Source organism: Lichenostomus cassidix, chromosome 11 (assembly GCF_008360975.1).
Source record: "Lichenostomus cassidix isolate B80296 chromosome 11, HeHo_3.0, whole genome shotgun sequence".
NCBI lineage: Eukaryota > Metazoa > Chordata > Aves > Passeriformes > Meliphagidae > Lichenostomus > Lichenostomus cassidix.
The window spans coordinates 16,051,677-16,073,131 of record NC_139492.1 but is presented as its reverse complement, the minus strand read 5'-3'; the positions used below and the strand labels follow the sequence as shown (position 1 = coordinate 16,073,131).

The 21,455-nt window shown below is 47.5% G+C and overlaps 2 protein-coding genes and 1 long non-coding RNA gene across 3 annotated transcripts in view; all 3 read left to right on the top strand.

The window, feature by feature from the left end:
- The first annotated feature begins 377 nt into the window (after nucleotides 1–377).
- Nucleotides 378–13,519, top strand: LOC146432387 (uncharacterized). Its single transcript, XM_085072147.1, has 6 exons — nucleotides 378–538; nucleotides 1,579–1,699; nucleotides 2,781–2,903; nucleotides 3,434–3,535; nucleotides 13,335–13,436; nucleotides 13,505–13,519. The coding sequence occupies exons 2-6, from the start codon at nucleotides 1,625–1,627 to the stop codon at nucleotides 13,517–13,519; spliced, it is 417 nt and encodes a 138-aa protein (XP_084928273.1). The 5' UTR covers nucleotides 378–538; nucleotides 1,579–1,624.
- LOC146432388 (uncharacterized) lies at nucleotides 7,056–10,133 on the top strand. Its single transcript, XR_014854434.1, has 3 exons — nucleotides 7,056–7,164; nucleotides 8,257–8,379; nucleotides 10,038–10,133. It is a non-coding gene; the product is annotated as an uncharacterized LOC146432388 (long non-coding RNA).
- A 425-nt stretch (nucleotides 13,520–13,944) lies between the features above and the next one.
- Nucleotides 13,945–21,455, top strand: part of LOC146432386 (hydrocephalus-inducing protein homolog) — a 74,645-nt gene continuing 67,134 nt past the window's right edge. The window contains exons 1-3 of the mRNA XM_085072146.1: nucleotides 13,945–14,070; nucleotides 18,102–18,221; nucleotides 19,988–20,122. Of these exons, the coding sequence (XP_084928272.1) occupies nucleotides 13,960–14,070; nucleotides 18,102–18,221; nucleotides 19,988–20,122 (366 nt within the window). The 5' untranslated portion in view covers nucleotides 13,945–13,959. The remainder of the gene's footprint in view (nucleotides 14,071–18,101; nucleotides 18,222–19,987; nucleotides 20,123–21,455) is intronic.

Below are 21,455 nucleotides of genomic sequence, written 5' to 3'. Positions count from 1 at the left end.
ACTGCTGACAGCCCGGGGTTCCTCCGGCTGTGAGGGAGCAGCACGGAGCTGGCTGCGAAGGGCCGGCGATGCCGAGCGCCGCCGCCACGCCCCTCACCATCCGGGCCCGGAGCGGCCTCAGCTGGGACAAGCGGGGACCGGGCGGCACCGGGCGGGGAACAGAGCACCGAGGGTGGAACGAAGCAGGGCCGAACGCGGACACAGGGGGCCGACGGAGGAACGAAGCGGGCCTGAGGGCGGACCGAAGCGGGCCTGAGGGCGGACCGAGGCGGGCCTGAGGGTGGAACCAGGCGGGCCTGAGGGTGGAACGAGGCGGGCCCGAGTGGAACGAGCCGGCCCGGCCGATTGTTGCGTGGGTAACCGCGGCGATAGCGACGCAGCGGGCTGAGGCGAAAGCCCCGCCCTCAGTTGCCTGGAGAAGGCGCGCCGGTCAGGTTGTTCGCAGCCCCAGCGCGTTCAGGCAGCCTCACTGGGTTTCGCCAGATGAACGTTCGCGGACCATTGGTGTCTGCGGGCGACTCTTGCGTTTCTTTTGAAGGTAAAGGCTGATTAAAGTTGTACTTGTTTTGATTTTGTCCCATCTGTGCTCTGAAGGAGAATGCCGAAGAGAAATACAAGATGTGATCACGTCAGCCTTCTGGTGCAGCAGTTCAGTGGCATGTACAGCTGAGCTGAGGAGCAATAAACGACCTACTAATTGTGCTTTTTTCCCCACACATATACACATTTACAACATTTCCTTCTTAAAGATACCAGTCTATACTTTTTTTTCTGTAGTGATTATGTAAAACTGCTTACAGGTGAATGAGTTCTGTTCAAGTTTCAGTGGGTTGTTATGATCTGGTTACTAAAATTATTAGGGAGATGCCTTTGTCCGAATTAAGGTGCAAACGAGACCGTATGCCAAAGTCAATAGTATGGATTTTATGTAACAGTAAATGTGAGGAAGAGAGAGAGAAAAAAATAGAAAAAGGGGAGGGGTGAGGTTATTTCTCCCTAGACCTGAAATAATCGGACAGTAGTGTCACCTTTATCTTGCTTCAAGTTCTCTTAAGTGGCTTAATTCACAGTCTAAAGTTCCAGTCAGGAGGCATTTTCAGGGAGGGCTGGGCTTCGGTGGTCAAAGCTTCTTCATACAGTTTTGCCACAATGGGAAAAAAGTCTTTCATAACAGTATTTAAGACATTAGCCATAAAATTCCAGTGTCTCACAAGTCCTGTGAAGAGCAGCTGAGGGAGCTGGGGTTGTTCAGTCCGGAGAAGAGGAGGTTGTTACAATTCATAAACCACAATGTATGGGCTGTCCACTCTAGCTATTTTTAAGTAATATTTAAGTGACAGCTTTGTTCTAGCTATTGTTATCGTTCAGATTTTTAGCTCCAGGTTTCAGTATGATCCATCTTTGAATTGTGCAATGTAGCCATATAGTTCAAATAAAGTCACACTCAGGGCCTAACTTATGCCAAACAAGCACTTAGCTACTTTCAAATAATAAAAATATTTTAGCACCAGTGGTATCCTTTGGGTCTGCCATGAATTGGGTTCTGGATTTTCAGAGTTCCATTATTGCTCCTTGCAGTTTTTTTGAGGACTGATCGCTGACATTTTCGGCGACATCCTCCAAAATGGCTTCCCGAGGATCCCCAAAAAGGACGTCGACATCTCGTCTTCTGTCCAGGGACATCGTGAAGCCTGGATCTGTAAGTACCCACTGGGGCTGTGTTAAGGCTGGAAATGCCTCCTCTCCCTGCCCCTCCTGTTGTCCGGCAGCAGCATGAAGCTGCAGACTCCCTCCCCACTTCTCTGTGCCATGCTCCTGTTTGATGGGGGCTGTTTGGTGCAGCAGGGGATGCAATGTGTGTGTGTTGCTTCAGGGTCAGCACAGTCTTGGCTGGCTGTGCCACTGGAGCCAGGTTCAACCAATATCAAACTGCAGCCATGAGCGTGTGCTTCTTTCTCTCCCCTTTGTCACAGTAATTCTTTCTGTCAGGTTGGTGCTCTGACCAACCTGCCCTCAGGCACCTGGACATGTGGGGGGGCAGCTCAAACTCTGCCCAAAGCCTCAAGAGACACAGCTGGTCCCAACTAGAACACATTCCAAAGCAGCTATTCTCTTTCATCCTGCGTGGGGCACAGGTCCAGCCCTGCAGACAGCAGTAGAGTCAGGGCCATAAGGGTCCCTTTGCAATCTGGAGCTCACTTGGCTGAAGATGCCCTAGTGCTGAGGCTCCGTCAAGGAGATCCCTCGGTTTTCTTCTGTGGAGAGGCCTGTGAGGCCAGACAGAGAAAAAAAGTGCTAATGAATAGAGAGAGCTAAAACTCAGAAGCATTCCTGTGTGCCTCACTCTGGGTACAACGTTGCACTCTGGTGTCCCTTGGACTCCTCCAGCAGCAACATCTCCTCGCTGTGAGTTGGGAGTGTTGTGCAGGGAGAGAGTGAGGGCAGCTTTGAGAGCTGCTCACCACTCTCTAAAAATGTCAGAGGCTCAATCCAATGACATGAAATAGGAAACAAATGCCTGAAGAGCAGACAACCCAAAACAGGTCCCATCAAATCACAGAGGAGCTAAGAGGACAGAGCCATCTGGTTGGATTATATGTATTTCACTCTCTATTATAAATTTACTGATGTTAAATACTGCAGCAGGTAAATTATCAAGCTTCCAGGACTATCCTAGTGGCTATGATCAGAAATTATTGAAGAGTGCCGCTTATTCAAGGAAAGCCTATCTGAACAAGGGCATCTCTGAGGCGCTTGCTGGGATATTTTTTGCCTTCCAGCTTCTTCCCTCCAAGTTCCAGAGGGAGAAGATGATTGACACCAAGACAATGCAGGCCAGATCTGGGGAGATAAGTCTGCCCAGGATTGACCCACCTAAAGACAAGACAGAGCCTCCTTCAAAGGTAGGCTCTTCCTGCTGGTTTCCTTGCTGTTTAATGTGAGGTCTGAAGAGGATGTGTACTTGTGACAGGCTTGCCTCCAGTAGAAAACCTCAATATCCAGGTGCCATTGTCATTGCAAACTGCTCGTTTGCACTGGTGGGGTTGGAGTGCTGACCTGCAGTAAGCCAAAAACACATGCCAAAAGAGCTTTTTAGCTGGAGCCTGCTCAGTGTGGCCCAGCAGCTCTTGATCAGCTCAGAGCAGAGGTGGGTGAGCTACTGTCTCACATCAAATCATGGAGAAGCCAATGGCACAGAGCCATGTGGTTGGACTATGTGTATTCTGCTCTGTGTTATAAATTTACTGATGTTAATATTGCAGCAGGTAACTTCTAAAGCTTCCAGGACTGTCCTTGTGGCTGTGATCAGAAATCATTCACCAGTGCCACTTGTTCAAGAAAAGCCTTTCTGTACAAGGGCATCTCTGAGGCTCTTGCTGGGGTTTTGTTTGTTTTATTTTCTGTCTTTCATCTGCTTCCCTCCATGTTCCAGAAGGAGAAGACTCATGACATCAAGAGTAAGGAGGCCAGACCTGGGAAGACAACTTTGCCCAGGATTGGCCCACCTAAAGACAAGACTGAGACTGAGAAAAAGGTAGCCTTTTCCTGCTCTTTTCCTTGCTGTTTAATGTGAGGTCTGAAGAAGGTGTGTGCTGGTGACAGGCTTGCCTGCAGCAAAATGCCTCAGTGTCCAGGTCTTGTTGTCATTGCAAACTGCTGCTAGTGTGAAGTGCTGAACTGCACTTAGCTAACACCAATAATCTCTGTGAAGCTACAGACATTTGTTGCCGTGTAGCTGCCATTGCTAAAGCACAGTGCTGGAGGAAGGCTGGGGAAACAGAGGCATGAAATTGTCACTTTCCATTCTCCTGTGGAAGTGGTCACCTCTTGCTTTGGTGTGGTCACCATCAAATCTTGGGGTCACAGGATTCCCTCCACACTGGCAGCGTTGGCATTTGAAGGCTGAGGACCTGCAGTAATTACTTCTGATTTAAAACCAAAACCAATGGCATTAATGCTTTGGTTTGGAGCAACGTGTTGGGATCCTGACAGGGTTTTGCAGATGTACAGGGGACTCACCCTGGGCAGAGGGGAGTGGATGTGCTTTACCTGGATCAGTGCCCACTTAGAGGTGTGTTTAAAGCTGCTTTTCTTGCAGCACTGTCTTAGTATAAAGCCCAGTCCAAACAGGTAGATGACCCAGGTGTGCTGTTGAGCAGAAAATTGCCAGCAAGTGACAGAGAACAAAGTGGTTAAGGATTGCTCTGCAGAAGGGGGTTAGGAACACCTCCAAGAAGGGCACAACTAACTGGCAGTGTGCTGCAGCCACTGCCTTCAGCAGACTGTGTCTCCTGTGAAGGCAACAGGAGAGCTGCCTGTGTCTTTGGAGTGAGAGCAGTGTGGCTGGAGAAGGCAGACAAAGCTGGGAGGGAAGAGTTTTCTCCAAGCAGTGTCTGTGCTCTGGAAGCATTTGCTGCTGTCGTGTCATTCCAGACAAGCTTCTGCAATGGTATTAAGTCAGACAGGAAGAATAGATCACAAGAAAGCACCTGTTTAAAGCTCATGGACAAAGGAGATGCCAACTCCAGTCTTGCCCAAGTTGCTGAGAAAAGAACTGAACCTTAACCGCATTTAGCGTTCACCTCATTTGCTTTTTCCTAACTGCTGTGGTTCTTTGCTTTTGCCTTTCCCACATCTGGTATTGTTCAGGTTTGCTGGTGCCAATGATGTAACTCAAAAAAGATATTTGCAGTTGTGTGGGTCTCTGTTTCCCTGTCTCAGAGTAAAGGACATCCCAGAATTGTTTCCCATGGAGTCTGATGTAAATTTGTGGGTTTTCCTTTCTCCATGAGTGCTCAGTCAGTGCCCCAGAGCTCAGTGACCACATGAGCACAGGGCTATGCTGGAGGTTAGCGCTGCCTAGCATCTTGGAGAAGGAAACCTGGAGAAATACTTGCCAAAAGAGCTGTTTAGCTGGAGCCTGCTCAGTGTGGCCCTGATGCCTTAAATCACTGGTAAAAATTTAAAACACAGACACCCAGTATAGGTAAAGGGTATTACCTTGGTTTAATAGCATTCCAGGTGCACTACTACGACTTGAGCCCTGACGATATTCCCCGTATACAATTTATGGACTCCCTAGATTAGCATACTTATCTAAAAGTCTCAAATGAGAACAAACAAATGAAGTAACAATGAAGTAACAAATGAAGTAATTGCCCCCTTATTAAAATTACCTCCCCCAAAAAAGGTTACAACTTAGTTTACAAAAACATGTCTCAGTGATGGGGCTCTGTTCAAGGTTGGTGCCTCATGCTCTTGAGTTTTGGGGATGTTTCGTCTTCCCCAAAGAATTCTGAGCAGGGCAAGGGTGCAAGGGTACAAGGGTTATAAATATGTAGGGTTGAAATACAGGGAGTAAAAAGTACAAGAATGGGGAAGAGTAAAAGGACATATATAAAGAGTGTAAAAGTATAATGAAAAAGGACAAAAATCCCATCAGGCATCTGCCCAGCAGCTCTTGATCAGCTCAGAACAGAGGTGGGTGAGCTACTGTCTCACATCAAATCATGGAGTAGCCAATAGCACAGGGCCATGTGGTTGAAGTATGTGTATTCCACTCTATAATATTAATTTTCTGATGTTAAATATTTTAGCAGGTGAATTGTCAGGCTTCAAGGACTGTCCTAGTGGCAGTGATGAGAAATCATTCACCAGTGCTACTTGTTCAAGAAACGCCTTTCTGAACAAGGGCATCTCTGAAGCTCTTGCTGGGTTTCATTTCCATTTCATCAGGTTCCTTCCTCAGTGTACCACCAGGCTTTGACTGATGAATTGCAGCGCTTGCGCACCCTTGCTGAGGACAGGAAGTGGCGCAAGATGCTCAAAGAACAGAAACATCCGCCTGAGCCTCCTCAACAGGTAGCCTTTCCTGCTCTTTTCCTTGCTGTTTAATGTGAGGTCTGAAGAAGGTGTGTGCTGGTGACAGGCTTGCCTGCAGCAAAATGCCTCAGTGTCCAGGTCCTGTTGTCATTGCAAACTGCTGCTGGTGGAGTTGAAGTGCTGATCTGCACTAAGCCAAAACAAATAACCTCTGCTGAAGCTGAAGACATTTGCTGCAGTATCTCTTCCATTGCTAAAGCACAGTGCTGGAGGAAGACTGGGGAGACAAAGGCATGAAATTGTCACTTTCCATTCTCCTGTGGAAGTTGCCAATTCTTGCTTTGGTGTGGTCACCATCAAATGGGACAAAGCCATGTGGTTGGAGTATGTGTATTCTTCTCTGTATTATTAATTTACTGATGTAAATATTTCAGCTGGTGAATTCTAAAGTTTCCAGGATTGACCTAGTGGCAGTGATGACAAAATATTCACCAGTGCCACTTGTCCAAGAAAAGCCTTTCTATACAAGGGCATTTATGAGCCTCTTGCTGTTTTTTGTTTTTCTTTTGTTTTTTGTTTTGTTTTTTGGTTTTTTGGTTTGTTTTTTTTTTTTTCCCTTTCAGCTGACTCCCTCTGTGTGTGAGAGGGCGAAGATTTTAGAGGAAAAGATGATGCCCTCCAAGGCTAGAGCAGTTCCGAGGACTGACAAACGACCGCGGAGGATTTGCCCTGAAGACATGGTAGCCTATTCCTTCTTTTTCTGGCAGTTTAATATGAGGTTTGAAGAGGGTGTGTACTTGTGACAGGCTTGCCTGCAGCGAAATGCCTCAGTGTCCAGGTCCTGTTATAGCAAACTGCTGGTTTGCAGTGGTGGGGTTGGAGTACTGATCTGCAGTAAGCCAAAAACACATGCCAAAAGAGCTGTTTAGCTGGAGCTTGCTCATTGCGGCTCACCAGCTCTTGATCAGCTCAGAGCAGAGGTGGGTGAGCTACGGTTGCACATCAAAATCACAGAGAAGCTAATAGGACAGAACCATGTGGTTGGAGTATGTGTATTCCTCTCTGTATTATAAATTTACTGATGATAAATATTGCAGCAGGTAACATCCGGGGCTTCCAGGACTGTCCTTGTGGCTGTGATCACAAATCATTCACAGTACCACTTGTTGAACAAAAGCCTTTATGAAAAACGGCACCTCTGAGGCTCTTGCTTAAGTCATTTTTGCCTTTCAGCCGTTTCCTTCCTGGTACAAGGAGGACACACCTCTTGATGTCCAGAAGAGGATGACCTCCCTAAAGGAAGCTTTCTCACCTCAATGCAAGAGTGTGAATCCCTACAAGGTACCCTTTTCCTGCTTTTATCCTTGCTGTTTAATGTGACGTTTGAAGAGGGTGTGTGATGGTGACAGGTTTGCCTCCAGCAAAACACCTCAGCTTCCAGGTCCTGTTGTCATTGCAAACTGCTGCTAGTGGTGGAGTTGGAGTGCTGATCTGCACTAAGCCAACACAAATAACAGCACCAGGAGAGCTGCCTGTGTCTTTGGAGTGAGAGCAGTGTGGCTGGAGAAGGCAGCTAAAGTCAGAGGGAAGAGTTTTCACCAAGCAGTGTCTGTGCTCTGGAAGCATTTCCTGCTGTTGTGTCATTCCAGACAAGCCTCTGCAATGGTGTTACATCAGATAGCAAGAATAGATCACAAGAAAGCACCTGTTTAAAGCTCATGGACAAAGGAGATGCCAACTCCAGTCTTGCCCAAGTTGCTGAGAAAAGAACTGAACCTTAACCGCATTCAGCGTTCACCTCATTTGCTTTTTCCTAACTGCTGTGGTTCTTTGCTTTTGCCTTTCCCACCTCTGGTATTGTTCTGTTTTGCTGGTGCCAATATTCTAAATCAAAAAAGATATTTGCAGTAGTGTGGGTCTCTGTTTCCCTGTCTCAGAGTAAAGGACATCCCAGAATTGTTTCCCATGGAGTCTGATGTAAATTTGTGGGTTTTCCTTTCTCCATGAGTGCTCAGTCAGTGCCCCAGAGCTCAGTGACCACATGAGCACAGGGCTATGCTGGAGGTTAGCACTGCCTAGCATCTTGGAGAAGGAAACCTGGAGAAATACTTGCCAAAAGAGCTGTTTAGCTGGAGCCTGCTCAGTGTGGCCCAGCAGCTCTTGATCAGCTCAGAGCAGAGGTGGGTGAGCTACTGTCCAACATCAAATCATGGAGAAGCCAATGGCACAGAGCCATGTGGTTGGAGTATGTGTGTTCCACTCACTATTTTTAATTTACTGATGTTAAATATTGTATCAGGTAACTTCTAAAGCTTCCAGGACAGTCCTAATGGCAGTGATCAGAAATCATTCACGATAGCCATTTCTTCAACAAAAGCCTTTCTGAACAAGGGCATCTCTGAGGCTCTTGCTGGGTTTTTTTTTGCCTTTCAGCTGATTCCCGCCGCATTCAAGACGGACCTGACTCTTGACATAAAAGCAAAGCCCGGCTTACCCAGGGAGACATTTATGTCGAAGACTGGCATATCTGCAACCAAGACTTGGCGTAATAAAAAGGTAGCCTTTTCCTGCTCTTTTCCTTGCTGTTTAATGTGAGGTCTGAAGAAGGTGTGTGCTGGTGACAGGCTTGCCTGCAGCAAAATGCCTCAGTGTCCAGGTCCTGTTGTCATTGCAAACTGCTGCTAGTGGTGGAGTTGGAGTGCTGATCTGCGCTATGCCAACACCAATAATCTCTGTGAAGCTGCAGACATTTGTTGCCGTGTAGCTGCCATTGCTAAAGCACAGTGCTGGAGGAAGGCTGGGGAAACAGAGGCATGAAATTGTCACTTTCCATTCTCCTGTGGAAGTGGTCACCTCTTGCTTTGGTGTGGTCACCGTCAAATGCTTGGGGTCACAGGATTCCCTCCACACTGGCAGCATTGGCATTTGAAGGCTGAGGACCTGCAGTAATTACTTCTGATTAAAACCCAAAACCAATGTCATTAATGCTTTAGTTTGGAGCAACATGCTGGGATCCTGACACGATTTTGCAGGCTGCCATATGTACAGGGGACTCACCCTGGGCAGAGGGGAGTGGATGTGCTTTACCTGGATCAGTGCCCACTTAGAGGTGTGTTTAAAGCTGCTTTTCTTGCAGCACTGGCTCAGTATAAAGCCCAGTCCAAACAGGTAGATGACCCAGGTGTGCTGTTGAGCAGAAAATTGCCAGCAAGTGACAGAGAACAAAGTGGTTAAGGATTGCTCTGCAGAAGGGGGTTAAGAACACCTCCAAGAAGGGCACAACTAACTGGTAGTGTGCTGCAGCCACTGCCTTCAGCAGACTGTGTCTTCCTGTGAAGGCAACAGGAGAGCTGCCTGTGTTTTTGGAGTGAGAGCAGTGTGGCTGGAGAAGGCAGACAAAGCTGGGAGGGAAGAGTTTTCTCCAAGCAGTGTCTGTGCTCTGGAAGCATTTGCTGCTGTCGTGTCATTCCAGACAAGCCTCTGCAATGGTATTAAGTCAGACAGGAAGAATAGATCACAAGAAAGCACCTGTTTAAAGCTCATGGACAAAGGAGATGCCAACTCCAGTCTTGCCCAAATTGCACCTTAACCACATTCAGCATTCCCCTTATTTGCTTTTTCCTAACTCCTCTGTTTCTTTGATTTTCTATTCGCCCCTTCTGGTGCTGTTCAGGTTTGCTGAACAGCTTTTGTTTTAAATCAAAGAAAGATATTTGCAGTTGTGTGGGTCTCCGTTTCCTTGTCTCAGAGTAAAGGACATCCCAGAATTGTTTCCCATGGAGTCTGATGTAAATTTGTGGGTTTTCCTTTCTCCATGAGTGCTCAGTCAGTGCCCCAGAGCTCAGTGACCACATGAGCACAGGGCTGTGCTGGAGGTTAGCACTGCCTGGCATCTTGGAGAAGGAAACCTGGAGAAATACTTGCCAAAAGAGCTGTTTAGCTTGAGCCTGCTCAGTGTGGCCCAGCAGCTCTTGATCAGCTCAGAGCAGAGGTGGGTGAGCTACTGTCTCACATAGAATCATGGAGAAGCCAATGGCACAGAGCCATGTGGTTGGAGTATGTGTATTCAGCTCTGTATTATTAATTTAGGGATGTTTAATATTGTATCAGGTAACTTCTGATGCTTTCAGGACTGTCCTAGTGGCTCTAATCACAAGTTACTCACCAGTTCACCAGTCTCTGAGGTTCTTGCTAGGTTTCTTTTTGCCTTGCAGCTGGTTCCCTCCTTTTTCGAGAGGAAGGTGACTCAAGACGACGAGAAGAAGGAGGCCAGATTTGGGGCGCTGATTTTTCCCAGGACTGGCCCTAAAGACAAGACTGGGAGTCTAAAGGTAGACTTTTCCTGTTCTTTCCCTTGCTGTTTAATTTGAGGTCTGAAGAGGGTGTGTACTTGTGACAGGCTTGCCTCCAGCAAAACACCTCAGCTTCCAGGTCCTGTTATTGCAAACTGCTGCTAGTGGTGGAGTTGAACTGCTGATCTGCACTAGCTGCCTGTGTCTATCAAGTGAGAGCAGTATGGCTGGAGAATGCAGAAAAAGTCAGAGGGAAGAGTTTTCTCCAAGCAGTGTCTGTGCTCTGGAAGCATTTGCTGCTGTCGTGTCATTCCAGACAAGCCTCTGCAATGGTATTAAATCAGACAGGAAGAATAGATCACAAGAAAGCACCTGTTTAAAGCTCATGGACAAAGGAGATGCCAACTCCAGTCTTGCCCAAGTTGCTGAGAAAAGAACTGAACCTTACCCTCATTTAGCGTTCACCTCATTTGCTTTTTCCTAACTGCTGTGGTTCTTTGCTTTTGCCTTTCCCACCTCTGGTATTGTTCAGGTTTGTTGGTGCCAATGTTGTAACTCAAAAAAGATATTTGCAGTTGTGTGGGTCTCCGTTTCCTTGTCTCAGAGTAAAGGACATCCCAGAATTGTTTCCCATGGAGTCTGATGTAAATTTGTGGGTTTTCCTTTCTCCATGAGTGCTCAGTCAGTGCCCCAGAGCTCAGTGACCACATGAGCACAGGGCTGTGCTGGAGGTTAGCACTGCCTGGCATCTTGGAGAAGGAAACCTGGAGAAATACTTGCCAAAAGAGCTGTTTAGCTTGAGCCTGCTCAGTGTGGCTCAGCAGCTCTTGATCAGCTCAGAGCAGAGGTGGGTGAGCTACTGTCCAACATCAAATCATGGAGAAGCCAATGGCACAGAGCCATGTGGTTGGAGTATGTGTATTCTGCTCTGAAATATTAAGTTACTGATGTTAAATATTGTATCAGGCAACTGCCAGTTCTTCCAGTACAGTTCAAGGGGGTGTGATCACAAATTAATGACCAGTGCCACTTCTTGAAGAAAAGCTTTCTTGAAGAAGGGCATTGTCGCTGTTGAGCAGCTAGCAGAGTAAAGAAGTCAGTTCTCAGTGGCAAGAAGGAATGACTTTTATTGTTTTGATTTCATCATATATATAGAGTTTTCAAAAGTCACCCAGATTGGTTGGTCAGAAACTTTCCCCTAGGAGTGATTGGCCAGGCCTGCACTGTCCAAGTCTTGGGACACTGTTCCAATAACATCCAAACTTTATCTTTATTTATAAAACACAAAAAGAATTCTCATGGGAAAAGCCTGTGCTAGCCACAGGGCATCTCTGAGGTTCTTGCTGTTTGGTTTTGGTTTTTTTTTTGCCTTTCAGCCGATTTCTGTCTCGGCATTCCACATGGAGAAGGCCCTTGAAACAGAGATGAAGGAGGCCAGTGCTGAGGAGACAACTTTGCCCAGGATTGGCCCACCTAAACACAAGACTGAGAAAAAGGTAGCCTTTTCCTGCTCTTTTCCTTGCTGTTTAATGTGAGGTCTAAAGAGGGTGTGTGCTGGTGACAGGCTTGCCTGCAGCAAAATGCCTCAGTGTCCAGGTCCTGTTGTCATTGCAAACTGCTGCTGGTGGAGTTGAAGTGCTGATCTGCACTAAGCCAAAACAAATAACCTCTGCTGAAGCTGAAGACATTTGCTGCAGTATTGCTGCCATTGCTAAAGCACAGTGCTGGGGGAAGACTGGGGAGACAAAGGCATGAAATTGACACTTTCCATTCTCCTGTGGAAGTTGCCACCTCTTGCTTTGGTGTGGTCACCATCAAATGCTTGTGGTCACAGGATTCCCTCCACACTGGCAGCATTGGCATTTGAAGGCTGAAGACCTGCAGTAATTACTTCTGATTTAAAAAAAAAACCAATGTCATTAATGCTTTGGTTTGGAGCAACGTGTTGGGATCCTGACAGGGTTTTGCAGATGTACAGGGGACTCACCCTGGGCAGAGGGGAGTGGATGTGCTTTACCTGGATCAGTGCCCACTTAGAGGTGTGTTTAAAGCTGCTTTTCTTGCAGCACTGGCTCAGTATAAAGCCCAGTCCAAACAGGTAGATGACCCAGGTGTGCTGTTGAGCAGAAAATTGCCAGCAAGTGACAGAGAACAAAGTGGTTAAGGATTGCTCTGCAGAAGGGGGTTAGGAACACCTCCAAGAAGGGCACAACTAACTGGCAGTGTGCTGCAGCCACTGCCTTCAGCAGACTGTGTCTCCTGTGAAGGCAACAGGAGAGCTGCCTGTGTCTTTGGAGTGAGAGCAGTGTGGCTGGAGAAGGCAGACAAAGCTGGGAGGGAAGAGTTTTCTCCAAGCAGTGTCTGTGCTCTGGAAGCATTTGCTGCTGTCGTGTCATTCCAGACAAGCCTCTGCAATGGTATTAAGTCAGACAGGAAGAATAGATCACAAGAAAGCACCTGTTTAAAGCTCATGGACAAAGGAGATGCCAACTCCAGTCTTGCCCAAGTTGCTGAGAAAAGAACTGAACCTTACCCTCATTTAGCGTTCACCTCATTTGCTTTTTCCTAACTGCTGTGGTTCTTTGCTTTTGCCTTTCCCACCTCTGGTATTGTTCTGGTTTGCTGGTGCCAATGTTGTAACTCAAAAAAGATATTTGCAGTTGTGTGGGTCTCCGTTTCCTTGTCTCAGAGTAAAGGACATCCCAGAATTGTTTCCCATGGAGTCTGATGTAAATTTGTGGGTTTTCCTTTCTCCATGAGTGCTCAGTCAGTGCCCCAGAGCTCAGTGACCACATGAGCACAGGGCTATGCTGGAGGTTAGCACTGCCTGGCATCTTGGAGAAGGAAACCTGGAGAAATACTTGCCAAAAGAGCTGTTTAGCTTGAGCCTGCTCAGTGTGGCCCAGCAGCTCTTGATCAGCTCAGAGCAGAGGTGGGTGAGCTACTGTCCAACATCAAATCATGGAGAAGCCAATGGCACAGAGCCATGTGGTTGGAGTATGTGTATTCTGCTCTGTATTATTAATTTACTGACATTAAATATTGTCGCAGGTAACTTCTGATGCTTCCAGGACTCTCCTAGTGGCTGTGATCACAAATCATTCAACAGTGCCACTTGTTCAAGAAAAGCCTTTCTGAACAATGGCATCTCTGAGGCTCTTGCTGGGGTTTTGTTTGTTTTTATTTTTTGACTTTCATCTGCTGCTCTCCATGTTCCAGAGAGAGAAGACTCATGACGTCAAGAGGAAGGAGGCCAGACCTGGGAAGACAACTTTGCCCAGGATTGGCCCACCTAAAGACAAGAGTGAGACTGCGAAAAAGGTAGCCTTTTCCTGCTCTTTTCCTTGCTGTTTAATGTGAGGTCTAAAGAGGGTTTGTGCTGGTGACAGGCTTGCCTCCAGTAGAAAACCTCAATATCCAGGTGCCGTTGTCATTGCAAACTGCTCGTTTGCACTGGTGGGGTTGGAGTGCGGATCTGCAGTAAGCCAAAAACACATGCCAAAAGAGCTGTTTAGCTGGAGCCTGCTCAGTGTGGCTCAGCAGCTCTTGATCAGCTCAGAGCAGAGGTGGGTGAGCGACTGTCTCACATCAAATCATGGAGAAGCCAATGGCACAGAGCCATGTAGTTGGAGTATGTGTATTCCGCTCTGTGTTATAAATTTACTGATGATAAATATTGCAGCAGGTAACTTCTAAAGCTTCCAGGACTGTCCTTGTGGCTGTGATCAGAAATCATTCACCAGTGCCACTTGTTCAAGAAAAGCCTTTCTGAACAAGGGCATCTCTGAGGCTCTTGCTGGGGTTTTGTTTGTTTTTATGTTTTGTCTTTCATCTGCTGCTCTCCATGTTCCTGAAGGAGAAGACTCATAACGTCAAGAGTAAGGAGGCCAGACCTGGGAAGACAACTTTGCCCAGGATTGGCCCACCTAAAGACAAGACTGAGACTGAGAAAAAGGTAGCCTTTTCCTGCTCTTTTCCTTGCTGTTTAATGTGAGGTCTAAAGAGGGTTTGTGGTGGTGTCAGGCTTGCCTGCAGCAAAATGCCTCAGTGTCCTTGTCCTGTTGTCATTGCAAACTGCTGCTAGTGGTGGTGTTGGAGTGCTGATCTGCACTTAGCCAACACAAATAACCTCTGCTCAACCTGATGGCTTTTGCTGCAGTGTTTGTGTCGTTGCTAAAGCACAATGCTGGAGGATGGCTGGGGACTCCTGGGCCTGAAACTTGCACTTTCCATTCTCCTGTGGAAGTTGCCACCTCTTGCTTTGGTGTGGTCGCCATGAAATGCTTAGGGTCACAGGATTCCCTCCACACTGGCAGCATTGGCATTTGAAGGCTGAGGACCTGCTGTAATTACTTCTGATTTAAAACCAAAACCAATGGCATTAATGCTTTGGTTTGGAGCAACGTTTTGGGATCCTGACAGGGTTTTGCAGATGTAAAGGGGATTCACCCTGGGCAGAGGGGAGTGGATGTGCTTTACCTGGATCAGTGCCCACTTAGAGGTGTGTTTAAAGCTGCTTTTCTTGCAGCACTGTCTTAGTATAAAGCCCAGTCCAAACAGGTAGATGACCCAGGTGTGCTGTTGAGCAGAAAATTGCCAGCAAGTGACAGAGAACAAAGTGGTTAAGGATTGCTCTGCAGAAGGGGGTTAGGAACACCTCCAAGAAGGGCACAACTAACTGGCAGTGTGCTGCAGCCACTGCCTTCAGCAGACTGTGTCTCCTGTGAAGGCAACAGGAGAGCTGCCTGTGTCTTTGGAGTGAGAGCAGTGTGGCTGGAGAAGGCAGACAAAGCTGGGAGGGAAGAGTTTTCTCCAAGCAGTGTCTGTGCTCTGGAAGCATTTGCTGCTGTCGTGTCATTCCAGACAAGCCTCTGCAATGGTATTAAGTCAGACAGGAAGAATAGATCACAAGAAAGCACCTGTTTAAAGCTCATGGACAAAGGAGATGCCAACTCCAGTCTTGCCCAAGTTGCTGAGAAAAGAACTGAACCTTAACCTCATTTAGCGTTCACCTCATTTGCTTTTTCCTAACTGCTGTGGTTCTTTGCTTTTGCCTTTCCCACCTCTGGTATTGTTCTGGTTTGTTGGTGCCAATGATGTAACTCAAAAAAGATATTTGCAGTTGTGTGGCTCTCTGTTTCCCTGTCTCAGAGTAAAGGACATCCCAGAATTGTTTCCCATGGAGTCTGATGTAAATTTGTGGGTTTTCTTTTCTCCATGAGTGCTCAGTCAGTGCCCCAGAGCTCAGTGACCACATGAGCACAGGGCTATGCTGGAGGTTAGCACTGCCTGGCATCTTGGAGAAGGAAACCTGGAGAAATACTTGCCAAAAGAGCTGTTTAGCTTGAGCCTGCTCAGTGTGGCCCAGCAGCTCTTGATCAGCTCAGAGCAGAGGTGGGTGAGCTACTGTCTCACATAGAATCATGGAGAAGCCAATGGCACAGAGCCATGTGGTTGGAGTATGTGTATTCCGCTCTGTGTTATAAATTTACTGATGATAAATATTGCAGCAGGTAACTTCTAAAGCTTCCAGGACTGTCCTTGTGGCTGTGATCAGAAATCATTCACCAGTGCCACTTGTTCAAGAAAAGCCTTTCTGAACAAGGGCATCTCTGAGGCTTTTGCTGGGGTTTTGTTTGTTTTTATTTTTTGACTTTCATCTGCTGCTCTCCATGTTCCTGAAGGAGAAGACTCATGACGTCAAGAGTAAGGAGGCCAGACCTGGGAAGACAGCTTTGCCCAGGATTGGCCCACCTAAAGACAAGACTGAGACTGAGAAAAAGGTAGCCTTTTCCTGCTCTTTTCCTTGCTGTTTAATGTGAGGTTTGAAGAGGGTTTGTGCTGGTGACAGGCTTGCCTCCAGTAGAAAACCTCAATATCCAGGTGCCGTTGTCATTGCAAACTGCTTGTTTGCACTGGTGGGGTTGGAGTGCTGATCTGCAGTAAGCCAAAAACACATGCCAAAAGAGCTGTTTAGCTGGAGCCTGCTCAGTGTGGCTCAGCAGCTCTTGATCAGCTCAGAGCAGAGGTGGGTGAGCTACTGTCTCACATCAAATCATGGAGAAGCCAATGGCACAGAGCCATGTGGTTGGACTATGTGTATTCCGCTCTGTGTTATAAATTTACTGATGATAAATATTGCAGCAGGTAACTTCTAAAGCTTCCAGGACTGTCCTTGTGGCTGTGATCAGAAATCATTCACCAGTGCCACTTGTTCAAGAAAAGCCTTTCTGAACAAGGGCATCTCTGAGGCTTTTGCTGGGGTTTTGTTTGTTTTTATTTTTTGACTTTCATCTGCTGCTCTCCATGTTCCTGAAGGAGAAGACTCATGACGTCAAGAGTAAGGAGGCCAGACCTGGGAAGACAGCTTTGCCCAGGATTGGCCCACCTAAAGACAAGACTGAGACTGAGAAAAAGGTAGCCTTTTCCTGCTCTTTTCCTTGCTGTTTAATGTGAGGTTTGAAGAGGGTTTGTGCTGGTGACAGGCTTGCCTCCAGTAGAAAACCTCAATATCCAGGTGCCGTTGTCATTGCAAACTGCTGCTAGTGGTGGTGTTGGAGTGCTGATCTGCACTTAGCCAACACAAATAACCTCTGCTCAACCTGATGGCTTTTGCTGCAGTGTTTGTGTCGTTGCTAAAGCACAATGCTGGAGGATGGCTGGGGACTCCTGGGCCTGAAACTTGCACTTTCCATTCTCCTGTGGAAGTTGCCACCTCTTGCTTTGGTGTGGTCGCCGTAAAATGCTTAGGGTCACAGGATTCCCTCCACACTGGCAGCATTGGCATTTGAAGGCTGAGGACCTGCTGTAATTACTTCTGATTTAAAACCAAAACCAATGGCATTAATGCTTTGGTTTGGAGCAACATGCTGGGATCCTGACAGGGTTTTGCAGATGTAAAGGGGATTCACCCTGGGCAGAGGGGAGTGGATGTGCTTTACCTGGATCAGTGCCCACTTAGAGGTGTGTTTAAAGCTGCTTTTCTTGCAGCACTGGCTCAGTATAAAGCCCAGTCCAAACAGGTAGATGACCCAGGTGTGCTGTTGAGCAGAAAATTGCCAGCTAGTGACAGAGAACAAAGTGGTTAAGGATTGCTCTGCAGAAGGGGGTTAGGAACACCTCCAAGAAGGGCACAACTAACTGGCAGTGTGCTGCAGCCACTGCCTTCAGCAGACTGTGTCTCCTGTGAAGGCAACAGGAGAGCTGCCTGTGTCTTTGGAGTGAGAGCAGTGTGGCTGGAGAAGGCAGACAAAGCTGGGAGGGAAGAGTTTTCTCCAAGCAGTGTCTGTGCTCTGGAAGCATTTGCTGCTGTCGTGTCATTCCAGACAAGCCTCTGCAATGGTATTAAGTCAGACAGGAAGAATAGATCACAAGAAAGCACCTGTTTAAAGCTCATGGACAAAGGAGATGCCAACTCCAGTCTTGCCCAAGTTGCTGAGAAAAGAACTGAACCTTACCCTCATTTAGCGTTCACCTCATTTGCTTTTTCCTAACTGCTGTGGTTCTTTGCTTTTGCCTTTCCCACCTCTGGTATTGTTCTGGTTTGTTGGTGCCAATGTTGTAACTCAAAAAAGATATTTGCAGTTGTGTGGGTCTCCGTTTCCTTGTCTCAGAGTAAAGGACATCCCAGAATTGTTTCCCATGGAGTCTGATGTAAATTTGTGGGTTTTCCTTTCTTCATGAGTGCTCAGTCAGTGCCCCAGAGCTCAGTGACCACATGAGCACAGGGCTATGCTGGAGGTTAGCACTGCCTGGCATCTTGGAGAAGGAAACCTGGAGAAATACTTGCCAAAAGAGCTGTTTAGCTGGAACCTGCTCAGTGTGGCCCAGCAGCTCTTGATCAGCTCAGAGCAGAGGTGGGTGAGCCACTCTTTCCCCATTGTGGCCTGGGCAGATGTTCTCACCCAGAGTCTGTGTGTAGGATTCTTCTTCATGAACCTTCCTCCCAGCAGCTGAACCTCTCCCTTCTCTCTGTTTCCTCTCCAGCCCTTGCGAATTGCCTCGAAACCAAACTTGTTTGAGATTTCCCCACGAGAGCTGTCATTTCAGCACTTTGTCGCTAATGAGAGCTATGAAAAGGAACTGTCTCTCATTAATAAGGATGAGGTAAGTGCTGGGACACCGAGTTTTAACACTGTGCTGGAAGAGGAGAGTGGTGTAATTCCCATGTTGAAGAAAATATCTTAGCCCTTTTTTTCTTCAAGATGGTGGAAATCTTCCTGGGAATTCTCCCCTGATTTTGGCCATGAATGTATAGTATTTTTCCTTAAGGAGCCTCCTTCTCTTGAAAGTCCTGGATTGATGGAAATGTTGAGGTCTATACGGTTCTTACCTGCTCTCATGCTTTACCTCGAGACTATACCACATCATATGTCTCCTTGGTTAATCTTGATTCCTTGCAGAAATGTCTGCCCCTCTCTGCCTGTTCAGCTGCCTTTGTGCAGCTCACAGTCAGTGCTCAGCGGCTGCATCTTCTCCACTTTATGCTGGAATCGCTTTTAATTAATAGCAGTGGCACTGCAGGAAATGTGTTCTGAAATAGCCCTGGAATCAGACTGATTTAGCAGAAGCAGTGGGAGACCTTTAGGTGCCACTTCAGGCTCCTGCTAAGCTTAATTCTGTTCTGCTCAGGTTTTCCAAAAGTCATGTGGTGCTGTACTTTCCCTTTGGGGAACCACAGCACATCCAATGCCATGTGCTTCTGGAGGTTTTCACCTTCACTTGAACAAGTTGTGATTGTTTTGTGGTTTCCCAACAGAGGTGAGAAGGAGAAAGTTGGAAAATGTCAGCAGTTGTGTTTCACTGTAAAGATGAAAACTGAGACCATTTGAATGTCAGGGAAACATTTTCTCAAATGGGGCTTGTGCCAAGAGTGGGCTGATGGGAAAAGACAAGAGAGAGTCAAACTTGTCTGGTTTATACTTTTTGAGACACATTTTGGTGCTCAGTGGTTGATATCTGTGTGCTAGAAAATGCATGTTTGCTGTATCTGTGCGTGTGTATCCCAGGAGCACAGACCATGGCTGCAGGGTGCCTCAGGTCCTGCTGGCTGCAGCCAGGAATGCTCAGCAGCCCAACTTGCCTGCACAGGCAGCAAGAGCCCCTGGAGAGCCAAGAATGCCTTTTAATAATGGAGCCACACTGCGAGTCAGTGCTGGTCACGTTTCTTCAGACAGAAAACGCCTTTGAAGCCCATAGTCAATAGGTACAGCCTGTCTGTGTTTCTGTCACTTTTGGCAAGCTGATTGCTCTCATTTTTTGGTGATTATTCCTCCCTGCTTTACAGCCCATTTAAATTTTCTTTGCCATCTCCTTGTTTCAGGGATTGTCTTGCTGTGTTCCTTCTTTTGCTTTTCAGGTTTGCTTTTACTCCCAGTAAGGCCACAGTGTTTGGTCTCCTCTCTTGCTGGTCTGCTTGCATGACTGTATCCCCACAACTGCCCCACCCAAACGCAGTGTGCTAGAAGGGAATTTCTTCCTTCCCCCAGGATAATGTGCTATTTTGCCTTCAGGTGGCACATTCCACCTCTGTGGAACACGCTGCATGGCTGTGTGCAGGCAGAAGCCAGCAGGTTTTTCAGCCTTGTTGAATACAACACATGACTTGGTTGAGGTGCTCTGTCTCCATCCTGCTGGTGCTAACCTGCTCGGCCCTTCCTTCCCATCAAGCATTGCCCTACTGCCCCTGGCCAAGCTGCTGGACTCAGACAGAAGGGATTCAAGTTCACCCTTGAGAATTTTGTGCCTGTACCTCCACAGCTGAAAGTGCTTTGGAAAAGGGGTCAAGAAAGGACATCACCAGGGCACGGCCAGGTCTCCTCTTGTCCTGTTTCCACAAATGGCAAAATCATCATTTCATGTCTTTCCTGAAGGTTCCTCAAACGATGAAGGTCTGCATGGAGAGCTCACCCTATTTCCAGCTGGTGAGCCCCAGTGATGGGTACGTGGAGGTGGCACCAGGCGAGTCTGGCACCGTGCGCATCCGCTTCACTCCTGACGGGATCAAGGTGAGACTGGAGAAGCAGTGTCTCCAAAGCCAGTGTTTCCCTTGCACTCTACGGCCCATCCCATGCTGTGAGCTTGTTCCAGGCCGTGGGCAGACAGCCTGCAGATAGTCACACCTTGGCATGTGCTGTTAGGCACTGCACCCAGGCCTGACTGGCTCTGCTTCCCCTCCCTGCACATTCCTGAGCATTCCCAAGGGAAGATGCACAGAGAACAGTAGGAAAATGACAGAGGGGTGTTGATAGAGTTTAGCTGTCTCTAGGCTCAGTGAAAGGGGTTTAATTATTATGGAAAATACTGGAGGAACAGAGAGGTCAGAGAGCCTTCCTCCTCCCCAACTGGCAGTGGCTTCCCTGCCTCACCCTTGACAGCAGCAAAGACGGTGCTTTTTCATACCCTCTGTTCTCCAGCATTACAGCTGTGCTGTCCCTGAGGACAACTGACCACGATACAGCTGCAAGGCCAGGGCAGAGGATGTGCTGTGCCTGTGGCAGGGAGCCAGCCTGGCACAGGCACACTGAGCTCTAGGTGTCCTTAGTCAAGCAGGCATTTGGTGAACTGCAGTTGACTTGGATACCTGCCTTAAAGAGCTTGTGTAGAGCAGGTACAACCTGCCAGCAGAGCTGTGACCCCAGAGCCTGTGGCAGTGACTCTGCTGTGGCTGTGTCTTCATGCCTGTCACTGTGGTTGCTCTGTCAAGTGGCATCTGTTCTGTGCCAAATGTGCTTTTGCTTGGAGGCTTGAACACCAGTGCTGAGGCCCTGGCAAGTGTGATCTCAGTGCTGTGATGTGAAGGGTCAGTGCTGTGATCTGGAGGCTTGTTCATACAGAAGGATTTAGGACATGGCATGGAAGGGAGGAAGCCTTGCAGGGAAACAAAGAGAGGCTCTTTCCAACAGCATCCTGCTACCTCTTAGCACTATTCTACTCTTGACTTGGCTGGAGAGGCAAAGTTAGAGGGGGGCTCTGAGCCAAGTGATGTTTGTATACCAGGCCAGAGGTGCAGGATCTCTTTGGGTGCAGCTGTTTTCTCATCTTCTTTTTGCTGCTTAGAGTCAGTTTAACGCTTTGTCCTATTCATAAACAGTGGGAATGTAGAAACTTAAAGAGAAAGGTCCTGTGTTCCCTAGCTCCATGTTCCTTAGAAGGGATTTAGGAATTACTTAATATCATTAAAATTTAGAGTAAAAATTCTGGTGGCCTAGGACAGTTCTCTGTGCTACTCAAGTGACACAAGAGCTTAATGCCACTGAGATAGGTTTTGCAAAGTGCACTAGTGCTTTTAAAATGTGACTTATTAGGAGTAATTAGTGTTCATTTTGGGGATGGAAGAGG

Coding starts and splice junctions, on each gene's coding strand:
- LOC146432387 (XM_085072147.1), top strand. CDS start 1,625: ATGGCTTCCCGAGGATCCCCAAAAAGGACGTCGACATCTCGTCTTCTG. Junction 1,700..2,780: donor ACATCGTGAAGCCTGGATCT/GTAAGTACCCAC, acceptor TTTGCCTTCCAG/CTTCTTCCCTCCAAGTTCCA. Junction 3,536..13,334: donor AGACTGAGACTGAGAAAAAG/GTAGCCTTTTCC, acceptor TCCATGTTCCAG/AGAGAGAAGACTCATGACGT.